Source organism: Mastigoproctus giganteus, chromosome 7 (assembly GCF_048544385.1).
Source record: "Mastigoproctus giganteus isolate SK-2022 chromosome 7, ASM4854438v1, whole genome shotgun sequence".
Lineage (NCBI taxonomy): Eukaryota > Metazoa > Arthropoda > Arachnida > Uropygi > Thelyphonidae > Mastigoproctus > Mastigoproctus giganteus.
Genome location: NC_143581.1, coordinates 29462540 through 29481223, shown reverse-complemented (window position 1 = coordinate 29481223; position 18684 = coordinate 29462540). Strand labels below are relative to the sequence as shown.

Here is an 18684-nt window from a genome sequence, read left to right as displayed (position 1 = left end):
CGGTTCTTCATGAAAGCTGATGAGAACAGTTTTAAGTTCATGGTGATGTCTTGACTGTGAGCAATAATGCATTTTCTTAGGCCATGCCTGACAAGCTATCTCGCTTTGATCATTTTAACTGTAACTTAAATACAATTTCCTCCTTCTAAAAGAATTAATGAATTTTTCTTTGCTTTGAACCCTCTCTCGGTGTCCTCATTTGGCCTCTGAAGTGTATAATTTAACGAATATTAAAAGTTATCCAATGTTTAATTCTGTTCCATTCACGACTCAAAGTATAATTAGATGAAGTTGTAAGATTTCTTAAGTATATGGTGTCAACATAAGAAATAGAAAAATTACTAATCCACTCTTCGAAGAAATATGAACTGCAAAATCTCACAGAAGGGAAACATCAAATGTTTACCTTAAATGTAGCTATTACTCCGTTCATTACCCATCCATTTTGTTCCTTCGACGCACCATTAACAACCATTAATCTCAACCTAAGACTATATTTTCCTTCATGACAATAATGAATACGTAGTTTAACTTATGGGATCTTTACAAGAAACATTCGAAATAAATGGATTTATTTCGAATGGACTTTCTGAAAGTCCCAAACAGAAGACCCAGTTTCTGGCGATTGCAGTATTGTACACAGCACCCTTAAAACCTCGTGAATTCAGTCAAGGACGTCGATCACAATAATGAATTAGCTAATCATGCATCGTTCATTAAAAGGGGTGACGTGCGCAAGTCTGAAACGAGCGTGTGTAGATAAAGGGGAAACATAAATAAACACACACAAAGGCTCGGTGAATGCCTAATTAAAACGTGACATGGGCGAATGTTTGCCGTGCACAGACGTAAATATTTAAATAAGGAATAAGAAACTGAGTGATGGAGACTTGCAGACTTTGACTGATCGCTGGGTGCCCTTGGTGACAGTTTAAGAATGACCTCTCTCTTTTGTAGAGTGGTTAGTTGGCTACTCAAGGTCTACTCCGTGATTTGCAGAACTCTGTCGAGTTCTGCGAAGGATTTTTCTTACCACTGTAGCTAAAACGCATAATAGAGGGAAAGTCAAAGGTTCAGTAACGGAACACGAGCCCCCTGATGATGACACGCAACACTGGCTGTTAGTCACCGACAAAGAATCGTTATTTCGTGTTAATACACGTGTCCAGTTATATACAAATGCAGCTGACAGGACTCCCGTAGGATTTTTTTCTGGCATGACCTATCTCTTAAATATTCTTTTTGCCTCGTGCACGAAGATGACAAGTGTCAACAGCCAAATAGATGGAATATTTTCTTTTCTTTTTTTCTGTTGAGTTAATTTCCTTTTCTGTCCTTATCTTCGTAAATCAGTACGGTGTTTTCCTGTGGGATTCCTGATTGTGGGGGAAGGAATTACGTGTTTACTGGCACCACGGAGATGAGCTGAGGAATCCAGTTCAAGGTAGCATCTTCATCTTAAAAAAGAACCAGCACGAGATTTATGAAAGATGTTCACTGTATACGTAAGGATAGTTAATAAATTCGACAATCCATCAAGGTTACAAGTTGATTGAAATGCTGTATTTGCAACAGAGGTCATTTTTATTCCATCAGTTACACGACATCCTTCCGGAACGAACTGGCTTTTCAAGACACGCTACTTGGCGACCAATGTACGAAAACGGTGGGGCCCTTACTATATATACTCCCTCCCTGTCCGTAGTCACATACTGGACCATCACACAGTTTCGACAGGTAAGTGAATACCGTTACTTTTCATAAGTGTGTAATGTAGATAGGGATCTTGAAAAGCTTTTTTCAGTAATGACTGAGACTCAAAATCTGTTTTATTTTATTTACAGGTTTCAGCCAATAACCGATTATCAAAATGAAGTTTATCTTGATTGGTAAGTTCAACTTCTCGTATACTCATATAAGATGGTAATCATAATGCTATTTGAAAACAGATTATATTTATCATTATACGAAAATATATAATACAAATCAATTTTTTTCTATTTCCAGCTTGTCTGGTCTTTACCACAGCCAATGGCCTTTTTAGGGTAAGTTAATATACATTTTCTATTTAATATTCCTCTTCTTTTTTTATCTCCTTTTCGTATTTAAAATCTTGTTTCTCCGTTGTGCGAATTTTATTTTAAAATAGATTGATGTTTCTTTAAGTATTGTGAGAAATGAAATGAAAGTGTATTACCATCCTATCTTAATTTCACTAATTTTCACGAAATGTCTCATTCATAAATTCTACATCTCTTCTTCATGGATTTAAAAAAAGTCTTATTTCCTGAAATCTCATATCTTAATAGGGTTGACAAATTTTTGAAACATAGTTGAACAGAACGCATGCCTTAGACAAGGGAATTCATGTGCGAGTATAGCATCAAATTAAAAGTATAGAAAAGTTATATCGGTACCGTATGTCAAAGAGAATTGGGAGGAACAAAAAGGATTTGTAAAAAAAGGTGAGGCGGAGTAATTTTTTTAGACCTATAAAGTAAGATGGGCAATCAGTTAAAAGGTCCGACACTTCTACTAAACAGAACATAAAATTTACCAGAATACTTGTGAAAGATATATGTAGGTGAGACAGAGCGCAGGTTAAAAACACGTATGGAAGAATGTGCAAGAAGTGTTAACACAAGAAGCAAATTCGCGTACGATGAACATAATTTTAAGACAGCAGAAGGGGAAAAGAGACTTTAGGAGAAGGAAAATCAGAGAAGTGTTTTCAATTAGAAAATTTCACGGGTAAAGATATTTCGGACCTGTAGGATGGATCATTAGGGTCCGTAGTCTAACGAAGGACCCTTATAATGTCATTCGGTTGTCTGTCTATCCATCCTTCTGTCACAGCATTGCATCTCTGGAACCACTCAACCTATTGACTTGAAATTTTGCATGGGTTTGTACATCTTCGCTTTATCCTGCATCTCCTAATATTTATATTTTTATTCCCACAGAGTAAAAGGGCGGCTTACGAACTTCCAGATGGAGCTGAACTCCTTGTAGGAAGTATAAAGACAACCTTCAGATGTCCAGGGGATGGATATTTTGCTGACGTCGAAAACAACTGCAGGATCTTCCATTTGTGCCACACCACTGTAGATCCGGAAGGAAAGGTCGAGGTCGGCCAATTCAGTTTCCTCTGCGGCAATCAAACCGTCTTCAGCCAACACAGTTTCACGTGTGCCACTATTGAAGATGCAGTCCCTTGTTCCAATTCGGCAGATTTCTTCTATCTAAATGCCGCCCGCCTTGCCGGGGACCCCAAGATTCCTTTCCATACCGATGACGACATACTTAGGGCGCAACAGCTCATTCCAAGATTCAGGGTTTAAATGATGATCTGATGGCAGAACCTCAAAGAAAGGAATAATCATGTTTATAGTACCAGGGTCGCTTATGCGTGTCGATGTGTGCAAGTTCAATATTAAAGCAGCATCAGCAGACTAAAGGTTATGGGATGAATGGAAGAAGTGGAACAAATTTTCAGGGTAATTGTACAGATGTGGCTACAGGAAAATAAAATATTTCATACAGAATGATCTTGTCTTTATTTCAATTTTGGACAATTTCAGATCGCTTATTCAGATATAATAGTTTGCATCTGAATTAATCTTTAATCTTTCTAAACTTCAACGCTCTTTTAAATGAAGTTAATTTTTTTAATTAAAGGCGCAATCGTTTATTTGAAGCCTTTACTAACTTGTCACATAACACCAACTAGATGCAACTTTTATGAAATAGGACATACATTGTGTCCAATTTAAAAATTAAAACTTCAAAGACTGTAACTTGGAAATTTGAATATTTTAAAGGGTTTTTAAATTCTGAATCACGTACAAGCTTTTTTTTTTTTTTTTCACCTACACTTCAAATATCAATTTCCCGAAATGGCTGGAACTGACTTTAGCTACAACTGTTATAAATCCAGCTATAACAGCGGATTTACCAACTATTACAGCTGGATGTGCAACAACCGGGATGTATAACTCATAATGGACGGCGTGTTCAAGAGAGTAAGTCGAAAACCGGATTCATCATTGCACGGTAAAAGTGCCAGAATACTATTAGCCAACAGCAACGACCCAGTATGGGGCAAACTCCTGGTGCCGCTTGACATCAACATACTTATTCTCTGTATTACAGATACAAACAAGAAAGTCTTGCTGAGCTATATACACTACAGTACCAGAAGTATTCGGACCCTCGTCCCAATGTAGTGAATGGTTTGAACGAGATGTATGCACAGCAGGAAGGCGCTTACGGTATCTCAAAGAGGGTTAATCGGCGAATGCCATATCAGCAGGGTGCCACCACGTGCGACAACCAGACGTTTGACCTGGGAAAGTTAACTGCGGAACGTTACACTGGCGATTCATATATCCACAGGAAAATGCGTCCATAGTGCGTAGGAAATGACACGTGATGCGCTTACATGGTAGCTGCTGCTCACCTGCCCCACATACACTGACGAACGCCAGATGTCGTACGCAGCAGTGGCCATCCTTCCTTCTTGGAATTTTAGAAAAGCTTTTGAGAGCTGCAATATTAAAGTCATGTTTGAAGTCTGAGAGTGGGTGTAAGCTTTTACAGTGGATAAAAGGATGGTTAAGCCGTATTTCTAATTTTCATATTGTTAATACTACCACAAATTTCGTATCAAAATTTTTGATTATATTAAATTAGACACGCTTGTTAACAACGAGAAACCCGAGTAAGTTGCTATAATACAGAAAAATAATTATAGAATTGGTCCAAAAAATAAATGCCCATTCTAGAAAGTTCTGCAGCTCGATCACAGCAATACCAAGATAAATTGTTAACTTTGGATTGCTGTGACCAAGCGGTCAGTCTCAACCACCCACGGAGGCAACTTATTCCAGTCATCAACAACTCGCTGCTCAAAAGAGAAATTCCAGCAATCCAGTCTAAAACCTCTTCTCTCGTAATTTCAATTTATGGCTCTTAGTTCTGGAATGACTTATGATAGTAAAAATTTGATCCGCATTAATTTTTACTTTTTCCTCTCAGAGCCTTGTACACCTCAATCAAGTCTCTAAGGAGCCTAGTTACCAAACTGTGCAGCTCGCATATTCGAAGTCTTTTCTCATACGCCCTGTTGCCAATCACCAGGCTCATTGCTGTCTTTGAACCCTTTCAAGAAGCTCGATATCTTTCTTTAGATGTGATCTCCATAATTAACAACACAATATAGATGTAATATACAGCGTGCGTCAGAATTATGTACATACACTTTAACAATCCATAATTTATGAATCTGATAATAAACTTTCAGATTAGGTGTTTGTCATCTATTTAAAAGAAAAAACTCATTTAAGATGTTCAAAAATCAAACTTTCCCTACAGTCTGGAACCAGTATACAGTGTGGTCCATTCCCAAAACACAAGGAGCAGACTCAGTGACACAGATCCGACCAATAATGAAAGCCTCACGTATCCTCAAAGTCATGGAGACGTGCCTACTTCCCATCTTAACCAAACACATTCTGCCACGTGATTCTCCATTTATACAAACGGAGGTCCGTCAGTGCAAACCGGCTAGCTACCATCAACAGCATTCTAGAATCTCAAGATAGGGCTGAGTTAACAGTTGTCGACCTAGATGTCCAATCCGCACTGTACTGCATTGATATCCATACCGTCCTGCAGTTGTCCGAGGAAGCATGCCAGATCAAAGGCGGTGTTCTTGAATTCTTAAAATCGCTCCTTACGACAAGGGTTCTCCACCTAATCGTGAATAAAATATCTTTCACACAGAATATTAAGAGTCGGTGTTCCTTAGGGCAGAGTTCTATCTGGGTTCCTCTTTACTGCCGCAATCCATCCATTCCTATGCCAGCAAAGTGATTTCATTAGCTGTGCTGACCATCGGAAGCTCTTCTATCGGATCCACCCAAATACCGCAACCGCGTCCATTAACAACAGCCTACAGAATCTAGCTTCACATCTCTGGCAGTTCTCCCTAAAAATAAATCCAACGAAATCTGCACAAATGATATTCTCTTCAAAATCACGTCCAACACAGTTGAACTCCCATCCCACTAGTCACCAAACACAGAGACCTTGGGATCATTTTTGACTCAAAACTCTGCTTTAAACATCATGTTGCAGATATCCACAACAAGGTCTGTAGATCCAAGTGGCTTGCCAATCAACACCTTCTACATGTAATCCAGTGTGAGAACGCGCTTCAGTACATTTAGGGTTTTTTTTCAGACCGTCATTACCGATGGAGCTGAAATCTGGGCGTCTGAAAGAAAAACAACGCTGAAAACTATCTCTATCTGATGAGTACTGGCTACGTCGTTCGATCCTATACAAGCATAACCTTTCTCCCCTCACATAAACTACACAAATAACGGAACTACTGAACTTTAGGAAAGTGTCAGAGCGAATCTTCGCCCTCCGTTTATTCGGTGAACTTAATACGCACAGTTCTTGACAACTTAATCAATGGAGAACTCCTCCGTATTCCTTAAGACTCTCTCTTCTCTACAGTCTGTGGCATGGAGGGTCTGCGCGGGTAGGCACAGTGGTATCATCACTGTCCTCCCCACACCGGGTGGAAAGCCCGGGTTCGAATCCCGTTGATGACACGAGGAACTTTAATGGGCTTTTTTCACTCTGTGGCTCAGTTAGTCGGTCTCAGGCGTAGATAATAAGGTTTACTCCCCCCCCCCCAGAAACCGGGGTTTTTTTCGTCCAGAAAAACAGGCAAATCGACCAGAGAACACACGCAATTTACAAACATAAACATGGATTTATGTAATGAATTACTGGTGACCCTAATATAATAATTTGATTTTTTTGTGGCATGGAGGCTCAGGAAAGTGGATAGGTTCCTGCCCATGGAAATGTTTCCAAATGTTCAGAACACAGATTCTGGTTTTAAGAAGTTTATTGAGCAGAAATCCTATTAAAGACGTGTAATCAGGGAACAGTTCTCACCATAAGTTAAGTGGTTGCCAAAGTGGTACAAAGAGCAGTGATACTCCAATAGCCGAGCGATCCTGCCGATGCTAACAAGCAAGCTACAGTGTTGATCCCGTTTCTGAGGAAAAAAATCTGTAGATAACTATCCTTTGTGAATAACTATACCTTGTAATCATCTATTCATTAGGCCTATAACAATATGTTAAACTCCCAGCATTTTTGCTCTTATCGGTATTGCATCAGTTCTCTATGTAATACCATATTATTTCTATTGCTACTGATTTCAATATAAAATTTCCTCCTCTGGCACGCATGCATAAACGACTTCTTTTTTCAACACTGCACAAGAGTCAGTTGAAATTCTACGTGCTATCTGCTGTATCGCCATCCACAGATCTTCCAATGTTTTTGCTTTTTGGGTGTACACCTTATCTTTCAGATATTCTCCTGAAAAAAAAAAAAAAAACCCTAATGGACTGAGGTCCAGAGACCTTGAAGAGTATTTAAAAGCACTTCCCCTATCCATTGTTCGTGAAATTCCGTGTCCAGATAGTCACGGACAGTAGTATGAAAATGTAGAGGTGCGCCATCTTGTTGATAAAAACACCATCGTATCTCGAAGCATGCTTCTGATATTGGGTACTGCATAATTCCTTAACATTTCAAGATAATTCTGCAACAAGATTTTTTGCAATAAAGATCTTATATATTTTTAGGAAGCCACTCCAGTTCTTTCAGATAATGCAAACGAAACTGGAGTCTATTCCTGTAAATAAGAGTCTTGAAAAGGTTGAAAAAACTTAATAATGTGGCCATACTTATTCTTTCTAGGAGGAGCATACAAGGAGATATAGCCATGGATTAGACTTAATCAAATTTAAGTGTAGACAGGAGGTAAGAAAATTTGCCTTTACTCAAATATGTTATTTAATGTTACTTATTTTTTGATGGCAGATGCTGCAAAGGAGCAGCGAATTAAAAGTTAGCTCTGTCTATAAATAAACATTTCAGAAATTTGAATTTCATGTATTGTATTTAATAATAATCTCCTCTTCTTTCCTTCTACAGTATACTTCTCATTGACGATGGCCAATTCATCACCCTGTGTTAATCCACATCAATGTGGGTTAGTTGTCCTGCCTCCAGGTTCATCTCCGTGTAGAGACTTTCTTCCGACACGTGACAATTTTCTTAAGCATCTCTTTTGTCCCAACGCAGCATAAACTCGTTGCAAAACACTACCAGAACCAGATCAAAATATGTGGAATAGTTTATTTTTCTTTAGTTAATTTCGTTTTCTGTCCTATCCCCCCCTCCGTAAATCACAACGTCTTAGTAACGTTTTCATGGGGGGGAAGGAGGTATGCGTATGTGCCTACTGCCACTAGAGAGCCGAAGAATCCAGTTCAAGGCAGCATCTTCATCTTAGAGGAAAGCAGCAGGAGATTTTTAAAGAGGTGGCCAGTGTACGTGAGGGCAACAAGCAGATTCGGCAGTTCATCGAGGTTACAAGAAACTCAATTGAAATGCTGTATTTGTAACAAATGTTATTCTTATTCAATTAGCTTGACATCCTTCCGGATCGTGAACTGGCTTTTCAAGACGCGCCACGTGGTGACCAATATACGAAAATGGTGGAGCCCTTACTATATATACTCCCACCCAGACCGTACTCGCATACTGGACCATTACACCGCTTTAAGAGGTAAGTGAACAAAGTTGGTTTTTATAGATTCGTAGTGAATTCAATTCAATTTCACAAGGTAGTTGCATGGACTACTTCATATCACTCTCAGATGACGACGAATATGCAGTACCTTACTTTGATTTACTATTACAGGTTTCAGTCATTGATTAACCAAAATGAAGTTTATCCTGGTTGGTAAGTTCGCGTTTGGATAATATTCTATTTCATATAAGATAGCTCTAACGATGTTTTTGTTTTAATTAATATGTTTATTTAGTATTGTATGCGAATGTATACAAATAATCTGAAACGATTTTTCTTTTGTTTCTCCCAATAACAGCTTGTCTGGTGTTCGCCACAGCAAATTGTCTTTATAGGGTAAGTTTATATCTTCCAGTTAAAAAACGAAAGTTTCGTTATTATAGTGTGTATAGTTTTAAAATTCATAAGAGGTATTGCAGATTTTGCGTAGAAAGTCAAACAAATAGCAAATCTGAACTTGAATAATGCTATTTATTAAAAAGTAATGCATTTTAGGGCTAATCTTTGACATACGAAATTCGTTCTATTGTGAGTGGTAAGTTCATAGCGCTTACTCTTTGGATAGCAGAAAGTCTACCAGCGGTCAAACAGGTAGAAAGACAAATACAGTCCTCAATTTACCGTATTTGTGTTGAAGGTAGACGAAGATGTTGAAATTAAGCGGTCGTTGGAATTTTACCACTAATTATAGCGCCCATATTCATCTGATTGTACAGAAAGATATTAATCCGTCAGCGATCAGTGTTTGGATAGGACTCTCCTCCCTTGGAATAATAGGACCTTACAATGATACCGTTTCCACGAGTTTCCGGATACATTTGTGCACTTTTAACAAATGGTGTACCACATTTTCCGTCTTATACCTATCCGAAAAGTGAATTTCCCGGACATTGGATAGATTATCGCAGGAGAGGGGAAGAATGCTTTTGAATACAGCAAGGTTTCCAGACCTCATCCCCTCCGACATTTTTCATGGGGATACTTGAAAGATAAAGTACACTCATAAACCACAAACACTGTAACAATTGTGGATGATAGCAGAACAGAATATAGGATACAGGATTGGGCTGTTGAGATACCGTTTGTTTATGGTGCTGCTGGCAGGCATGTTGAATATCTTACGTAACTTCTCTAATGCATCCTATTTCTATACCATGCATTTGAAACCGTTTTGGTTCATGTTTGCTCAATAAACTTAATTACATTGGGTTATGATTTACTATTTTACAATAGATTATGACACATTAGAATGGTTTATTTGGTACAATATACTACGAATTCAAATATTCTGAACTCATGTTGATAAGTAACAGAAAATTATCAATTCTCAAAGCAATTCATTTTTATACTTTTAACTCCTTGATATGTCGATTTTTATTTCCACAGACTAAAAGAGCAGCGTACGAACTTCCTGATGGTGCCGAACTACTCGTAGGTAGTGTGAAAACATCCTTCAGATGTGTAGAAGACGGATATTTTGCAGATATAGACAACAACTGCAAGATCTTCCATTTGTGCCATACCACTGTAGATCCGGATGGAAAGGTCGAAGTCGGTCAGTTCAGTTTCCTTTGCGGTAACCAGACGGTTTTCAGCCAATACAGTTTTACATGTGCCACAATTGAAGATGCAGTTCCCTGTGCCAGTTCGAGAGACTTCTTTTATCTAAATGTTGCCCGTCTTGCCGGGGACCCCAAGATTCCTTTCCACACAGACGCCGACGTACAGAGGGCGCAACAAGTCATTCCACGATTCAGGATCTAAGCAATGATTTGATAACAAAATTTCAAAAGGATCAATCATTTCAGGGTTGTTTGTGGTGTCTATTTTTGTACTGTTATCGCTTCATTACTAATCAACTGCAGACTAAAATAATACGGGTAGATGGAAGCAGATGGGGCTTCGGAAAAAATAAAATATTTTCATGGAGAATGTTAGTGTGATTTATTATAATTTTCTACAATATATTTTATTCATATTAAATTAGGCAGATATGCATGTAGAAATACTACCATAAACTTCTTTACAGACATAGGGAACTTGGATGTATAAGAAAAACATTTAAAATTTTCATTTTTACATATATTTTATCGCTGTAATAATTTTAAAAGCTACTTATCTGACTTAACACAAGAAAAGCTACTTAACACAAGACACACACAAGATGCTGTGCGTCTTGTGTCTGTTAATTGAGTGTGTTCTATGGTAGATTTGTCTATTTTGCTGGAATAAAAATCCCAGATTCTGGCGGAGAAACCTTGCTATCTACGCCTGAGACAGACCAACTCAGCCACTGAGTGAAAAAAGCCCATTAAAGTTCCTCGCGTCATCGACAGGATTCGAACCTGGGCCTTTTCCACCCGGTGTGGGGAGGACGGTGACGATACTACCCCGCGCAGACTAGAAATATCTGACCATACAGCAAGTGTCCTTTCTTATATCAATGCTGTAAAGCCAGTGCCCGATTAATATAAAGGCTAGTAGGGCTCTTGGCCGAGGCGCCAAAAACAGAAGAACAATGAGGCAAAAAAAAAATATATATATCCACAGTAAAGGGACCCGAATAATCTTTCTGTCCGGGGGCGGAAATACTTTAGTCCGGCGCAGTGTAAATACAAAACAGCAATCAACATTAATGATAATGGATAAATTGGAGATTCACTGAGTTCCATTTCATTAATGCTTGGGAGGAAAGTCGCATCAAGTCTGTGTTGGAGAGATTAATTAATTTACCTAATTTTGATTAATATCTTTAACTTGATTTCTCTCCAAGACCCTCCAAATCATATAAACAAATAAAAAATGCTTATTGGACGATACGATACAATAAACCCACCACGCGAGTGCAGTAGCACACGTTCTTCGAGTGGAGCGGGCTTCAAGCCCATGACTGCTAAATATGATTTATTGTAAACTCTACTGACCGGTGGTCGAGCCGGAGTATAAACAAGAACAATATAAAAATAGAAGGTAACACAACGTAATAAAGTAGCATAACATTCAACAAACCGTCATCTTCAAGATGACAGTTAAAACCGAGGTCATGGTTTTGCATCTTTGGATCATTTTGGCATCATTCACAGGCTGTAAGACTGAAGGACTGGAATTCAGTGAGAAGACCAATGTGACTTTGTCTCTATTCATCTTCCGATCGTAAATTTTGTATGATTTCCCAATTCTGGGAGGTTGTTATTAATTGTATCAACTGTATATTGCACTTTTGTAGGTGCACAACAGATCGTGGACAAATTAAGCAACAGTTTTTATAATGTATAATCTGTCAGATTAAATATAACACCAATAATTATGAAATAGGTATTAAATTGGCATATTTGAAGATATTAATATATTTAGCATTAGCATGGCACATGATGCAAGAAAGCAAGCTTATATAGTATCAGACAAAAAAAAAAAAAAAACCCTTATTTCACCCATCCACTCGCTCCAAATGCTTATCAAGTTCTGCCTTGAATCTATTTAAGCTATCAACTTCTACAACGACAGATGGAAGTATGTACCAGCAATCAACCACCCGCTGGCTAAATGCAAACTTCCGCACATCTATCCTACAACCATCTTTCCTAAATTTGAATTTATGCCCTCTCAAGCGATTATTCTGAACAAGAGGAAGAATCCCATCAGCATTGAGCATGCTCAAACCGTTAAAGGCTTTATACACCTCAATCAGATTACCTCGCAGGTGCCTAGTCTCCAGACACTGTAATTTGCAAAACTGAAATCTTTCTTCGTAAGAACAACCCTTTGTTCCATTCACTAATCTTGTTACCCTTCTCTGTACTCGTTCCAATTTGCCTCCAATGCCACACTGCTCCAATTTGTGCAGCAGTCTTCCATGTGCAACAGTATCAAAGGCCTTTCTAAGGTCCAAATATATGATATCAAAGTTATTCGTTGCATCCAGTTCCTTTGTGACTACATCATAGTATCCAATCAAATTGGTCAGACAAGACTTCCCCTTAACAAACCCATGCTGTGTCCGAGCTATAACTGAAGTCTTGTCTAGATGATCCTGCAATGCCTCTTTAACCAGTGCCTCCATTAATTTCCCTGGAACAGAAGTCAAACTAACAGGTCAGTAATTACCTGTGTCTCCCTTTGATCCTCCTTTGTGGATTGGGGTCACATTTGCACATCTCCAGTCCATGGGTAACCCCCTCCCCCTTTGAGTCCAGGGAAGCTCTCATAATTATGGCTAAGGGTTTGCTTACTTCCTTTTCCACCTCCTTTAATATAACTGGATAGATTCCATCCACCCCAGGTGCCTTTCTTAAGTTTATCTTCAACAATTTCTCCAGATTAGATTCAATTCACACCGAGACACTGTCTGCTCTTTGTGTTTACCCAAAGAATAATACACAGGGTGGTGTATAGTCCCTAAACAGAGTCATTATCCCTAGAAAAATCTCGAGCTCACGGTGACGTACACCACGTATTCGCTGCAATCTGGCTATCTACTAACTAGGTTGCAGCGCCTCTGGTAGCATATCTCGGAAGTTAGCATCACTAGCTCAGTAACTATGACAGATGGTAAAAAAAAATGCCAACTGCAACTTTCTAAACCCAAAGACGCAGTTGTGGAAAGACTCTACCTACGAGTCTGTATTTTATTCAGTTCATCTATAGATTGAATATCTTCTATTATACCTTTCTAATCAAAACATAACTCCTAAATTTGGGGTTATGTTTTATGTTTAGAAATAAAAAATGATTACTGATTGCAAGAGTGTCTGATGACTTTAGTGAAATCTGAAAGACCTCGCATACTCTTACAAAGGCTGTGCGTAAATGCTGGAAGTTCTTTCTGGACAGGGAAGTCGTGTCACCTTGGCTCAATTAAAATTTGGTTTGTATTGGATGTAATGTGCAGTCACTGAACTTTGCATTTATTTTTCCATATTTTTCAACACATGTTTTCGAGTGCTACCTTTCCCATCAGTGTAGCTCTAATCTTTCGAAAGATTATTTTGTCTTCTGACGTAAAAGAAGAAGAATTTCCCTGGTTTATAGATTACTTTTTCCAGGTCAATATTCTGCACATGACTAGCTCGCTCCAAATGATCAAAGATCATATACAGTATCCGATTACATTTTTAATACATTTTTCCCCACATTTTTTATACCCTACTTACGAAATAGGGTATGAAAAATGTGGGTATGGTCTGCAGAAAAGCCCATAAAAAGCCCATAAAAGTTCCTCGCGTCAATATGTCATGGGTAATGTCAATATGTGACAATTTTGCCAGACCCATGTGTGATATCCATCACCCTGGACTGCCATACATTATCCTCCCTGATGACTTTCTCTGTCAAGACAACATTTTCTCCTGGAACAACTATTCAAATTTGTTATCGTTGACTGGCTGTCTTTTAAATTTAAATTTAAATTCAGACAACTGAAATCTCGTTTTAATTTAACTAATCCTCGTAAACCGTACGCGATAACTTTACAATATAAATTATTATTATTACTGTAACCCGTTTGGTAAATACTGTGTGACTATAAGCTAATTAAAAAAAGAAAAGTAAATAAATAAAAAAATAAATTTATAATTTTTATCATCCATACAAAATGAGAAAATTGTTTTTCTTTCTTTTACGACAGCATAAAACATTCTTCGCAGTGTTCCCGAGGGAAGAAACCATGCAACCCTCTCCTGAGACTGACTAACTCAGCCACGTTGTGAAAAAACAATTGATCGGATTCGAACCAAACTTTTTTAGCCGGTTTGGGGAAGACGAAATTACTTACCTCCAATCCTCCAACATGCCCGTACAAGTCACGTGACTGAGTAATAATTTCATTCTGGCTGAGCACTGTACACAGGGTGTTTCATAACACTTGTGCCATAATTTCAGGATTGATTCAGGACCTGAAAAACAACGAAACAGTTATACAAAAAATGTATCCTATTCTGAAAGGTTACAAAGATATGGTTATTTGAATTTTAAACAATGGCTCTGGAATTTTAAATGGTAAAAAAGAAAAAATATATATATAATTAAGACTAAGAGAACACCTACCCAGTACGAATAACATACGATGTATGTGTCTGTTGATTCTTATTTATTATGCATGGATAATCCTAAAACTTTGCGCTTTGAGACCATCCATGCATGATTTTTCAGTTAACAGTTTAAAGAATTGAAGAAATCTAAAATCTTTTAAAAATATAGATAGGGTCCTTGAAAAGATTCTAACAAACCTCTATGTTCTACAATAAAGCTTTCTACCATCATAGTGTCTCTATTGGTCGTTCCCTAACAACGGAAAGATAGACAGCACCTCATATGTTAAGCCATAGAACTATAATGTACGAGTATTTCATAACGAGAGACTCGGTTATTAAATATTGCTCAGAGGATTTTAACCCCACTGTTAAATCCAAGTATAGGAACGAAGAAAGTCGACTGAAAACAATAATAAAAGATGGGAATGCCTGGGAAAAAAGTAAAAAGGAAAAAAAATTACTTGTACATGATTAAATCTGCTCTTAATGCTATTCATGCTGGCTGCATCATTTCGTTACCATCTGTCTGTACTTCATTTTGGAGGAGTTCGCTGTATAACAGCTGCCGGCCGTTGGTTGGGGGGGTGAGTTAAAAATCTTTCGGGAAGTACAAGCATACCCTTAGGGATTTTCTTGTGGCACGTGATTATGTTCCTAAATATCGCTTTTTCTTTCCCCAACAATACATGAACTTGTAACCCACTATCGCAACCAGATGAAAAATGTGAATGGTTAAATAGGCAGAATAGTTTCTATTTGTTGAGTTAATTTCTCTATCTGTCCTCAGCACTGTAAATCACGGGAGATGTATGCCTACTGGCGCTATTCAAGATGAGCTGAAGAATCCAGTTCAAGGTAGCATCATCTCATCATCTAAAAAGACACACAGCAGGGGGACTTTTAAAAGATGGTCACTGTACGCAAGGGCAGCTAATAGATTTGACAGTCCATCGAGGTCACAAGTCGATTGAAATGCTACATTTGTAACAGAAGTCATCTTTATTCCATCTGTTGTTTGACATCCTTCCGAAACGAACTGGCTTTTCAAGACACGCCACTCGGTGACCAATAAATGCAAATGACGGAGTTCTTACTATATATACTCCCTCCCTGGCCACGCTCACATACTGGGCCATTACATCGCTTCGACAGGTAAGAGAATAACGTTACCTTTCAAATATGTAGTGAGTAGATCTCTTTAGCCTTCAGAGCAGTCTTTAGGTGTCGAAAGCCTGCTACAGGGATGCTGGTCCAGGGTGAATCAACTGCTTCCCATAGTTGTTGAAAATTGGGTGGTTGTGAATCTCTACTCCGAAGAGCTCGTTCTATTTTATTCCAAGAAACTCAATTCAACTGAGATCTGGTGACTGGGGAGGCCACTACACTGGACTGAATTCGCACTCATGTTCGTGGAATCAGTTCTGCACAATCAGCCATGTGAGATGGCACATTATTGCGATGAAAGAACCCATTCGCAGATGGATACTCTGCAGCCTTAAAGGAATGAGCCTGGTAAATTATATCCTGAACGGAAACAATTTCCTATTTAACTTCAGGCATCCGAATATTGGTATCACTGGTATCAAGTAGCCCGATGTGGACCAGCAAAACATTCTCCACATCATTACACCACCACCACCATCGCCATCGTGCCAACCTGGCAGGATGGATCCGTGGGTTCGTGCTGTTTTTGCAAATTTGGTTCTCCTATTAAAGTAAAAGACTAGGAAGCGGGATTCGCCAGTCAAGACAACGTTTTTCCAACCCTCTACTTCCCATTGTTTGAGTTCCTGAGCCCAATGTAACCTGTCTTCTTGTATTTGCTAACAGGATCAGAACCCGGTTCGGTAGTCAGCTGCAATATCCCATCTGTGAAAATGTACGATGGGTTGTTGTACATTCTGAAATGCCTCTTTGGTTACCATTGTTTTTCTTGGTTGTTATTTAAATGACTTTAGCCTTTCTGTTACCGTGTTCAAGTCTTATCAGCCGCTGCTGGCTTCTAACATCAACGAGCTGTTTCTGTCCACAGGATCGCAGTTTGCTGGGTGTTTTTGGCCCAATCTCGATACATCCAAGACACAATCGTAGGAGCAACCCCTGCAGGGTTGCAGTTTCCTTGCCAAAAAAAGTTTGGGAAAAAATAGAGGCCCATTTTTATTTATTTTTATAACTCTCCCCCCTCCCCCTTGGTGGCTTAGTTGGCATGATACATCGCCATCTGCTACTTATCTGAAGAAGTCTGAATTCGATTTCTGTAGTTCAGAGGAATTTCTAAAGTCTTCTTCTATCGAAGCTGTAGTTACTTTGGGTTGTTCAACCCACACAAAGTGCAGATTGCCCGTGAACACGCATACTAATTTGAAAAGTTAATTTTTAAATTTAACATTTAATTTAAACGTTTAATTAAAAAAATGTTTCCTTTATATTTCATTAGCAATTATTTATTATTGTTACTGTTTAAATAAATAAATAAATGAAGATTATTTCTTATTTTGATTTGCCATTACAGGTTTCAGCTACTAACTGACTAACAACATGAAGCTTATCCTGATTGGTAAGTTCACGTTTAAGAAATATTTATAGTTCGTACAGTATATAATTCATCCGATATTATTATTTAAATTAATATAGCTATTTAGCAATCTATGAAAAGGATAATATAAATAAATTATGTGAAACAACTTTTTCTCTTGATAGCGTGTCTGGTGTTCGCCACTGTCAACGGCCTTTTTAGAGTAAGTTAATATCTTTCATTTAAAATAATGTTACGATATTTATTTTTAAGGCCATATACCTTCTACTATATTAAATATCTGAATTATGATTAATAAAAGACGTTTATTTTCTTACTTTTATTGTATACTATACTCAATATATTCAAACAGTATTTTTTTCCTACGATGGACCTTTCAACAGGTATGGTATAAATTTCGTGAAAATGGAAGTGAATCTAATAATATGGCTACTCAGTGTAGGTGGCATACATTATAGGTGTATTTTGTTAATTCTTAAGTTCATTACTATTTGTTACGTAATGTAGTTAAGAATTTATTCTAAAATGAATACGCTATCCTGAAAAGCCAATTTCCTCTCGATAATCCGTGAATATCGCTTTAATCCGTTTTATCTTTTTGGGTGAAATTTTATGAACAGCGTTGGAAAAAAGTAGAAACTATTATTTTAGCAGGACAGTATGTCCTATCTGTGTGTATAGAACCAAAGGTAATTAATAATAAATTAAAATAAATATAAATTTTGTGGAACATAATTCAGATATAACCCTGCTGTGTTTATCAGCATTTTTTAAATAAATTCTCTAAACAATCTTCTCCACTTTATCCTGCATCCATTTCACATTTCTATCTTTATTTCCATAGAGTAAAAGGGCAGCGTACGAACTTCCTGATGGAGCCGAACTACTCGTAGGTAGTGTGAAGACATCCTTCAGGTGTGCAGCAGACGGATATTTTGCTGACATCGACAACAACTGCAGGATCTTCCATCTGTGTCACACCACGGTTCATCCAGATGGAGATGTAGAGATTGCCCAATTCAGTTTCCTTTGCGGCAACCAGACCGTTTTCAGCCAACACAGTTTCACGTGTGCCACCATTGAAGATGCCGTCCCTTGTGCTAGTTCGAGAGATTTCTTCTATCTAAATGCCGCACGTCTGGCAGGAGACCCCAAGATTCCTTTCCACACCGATGTCGACATACAGAGGGCCCAACAACTCATTCCACGATTCAGGGTTTGAGCAATGATCTGATAACGGAATATCAAAAGGGACAACGGTTTCAGGGTATTTAGGGTCGCTTATGTTTGTGTATCAATGTGTGCAACGTGCATTGCTTGGTCGTTTAAAACAGCTGCAGACTAAATGGTGACAGGATGGATGGGTGGAGCCAATTCAGAGGGTTACTGTAAAGGTGGGGCTGCAGGAAAATAAAATATTTTAGAGAATA

General features: G+C 38.2%; 3 protein-coding genes across 3 annotated transcripts; all 3 read left to right on the top strand.

The window, feature by feature from the left end:
• The first annotated feature begins 1795 nt into the window (after positions 1 to 1795).
• On the top strand, positions 1796 to 3545 carry LOC150082775 (uncharacterized). The gene is made up of 3 exons (XM_090376814.1): positions 1796 to 1889; positions 2008 to 2045; positions 2964 to 3545. The coding sequence occupies exons 1-3, from the start codon at positions 1871 to 1873 to the stop codon at positions 3339 to 3341; spliced, it is 435 nt and encodes a 144-aa protein (XP_090232940.1). The 5' UTR covers positions 1796 to 1870; the 3' UTR covers positions 3342 to 3545.
• Positions 3546 to 8611: 5066 nt separating this feature from the next.
• LOC150082774 (uncharacterized) lies at positions 8612 to 10621 on the top strand. Its single transcript, XM_090376813.1, has 4 exons — positions 8612 to 8665; positions 8801 to 8842; positions 8988 to 9025; positions 10076 to 10621. Exons 2-4 carry the CDS (start codon positions 8824 to 8826, stop codon positions 10451 to 10453), a joined length of 435 nt encoding a protein of 144 aa, XP_090232939.1. The 5' UTR covers positions 8612 to 8665; positions 8801 to 8823; the 3' UTR covers positions 10454 to 10621.
• Positions 10622 to 15801: 5180 nt separating this feature from the next.
• Positions 15802 to 18684, top strand: LOC150082773 (uncharacterized). Its single transcript, XM_090376812.1, has 4 exons — positions 15802 to 15870; positions 17231 to 17275; positions 17419 to 17456; positions 18099 to 18684. The coding sequence occupies exons 2-4, from the start codon at positions 17257 to 17259 to the stop codon at positions 18474 to 18476; spliced, it is 435 nt and encodes a 144-aa protein (XP_090232938.1). The 5' UTR covers positions 15802 to 15870; positions 17231 to 17256; the 3' UTR covers positions 18477 to 18684.

Excerpts from the sequence above, each read along its gene's own strand:
- LOC150082774 (XM_090376813.1), top strand. Across the intron at positions 9,026-10,075 it reads CAGCAAATTGTCTTTATAGG|ACTAAAAGAGCAGCGTACGA; the intron begins GTAAGTTTATAT and ends TTATTTCCACAG.
- LOC150082773 (XM_090376812.1), top strand. Across the intron at positions 17,457-18,098 it reads CTGTCAACGGCCTTTTTAGA|AGTAAAAGGGCAGCGTACGA; the intron begins GTAAGTTAATAT and ends TTATTTCCATAG.
- LOC150082775 (XM_090376814.1), top strand. Across the intron at positions 2,046-2,963 it reads CAGCCAATGGCCTTTTTAGG|AGTAAAAGGGCGGCTTACGA; the intron begins GTAAGTTAATAT and ends TTATTCCCACAG.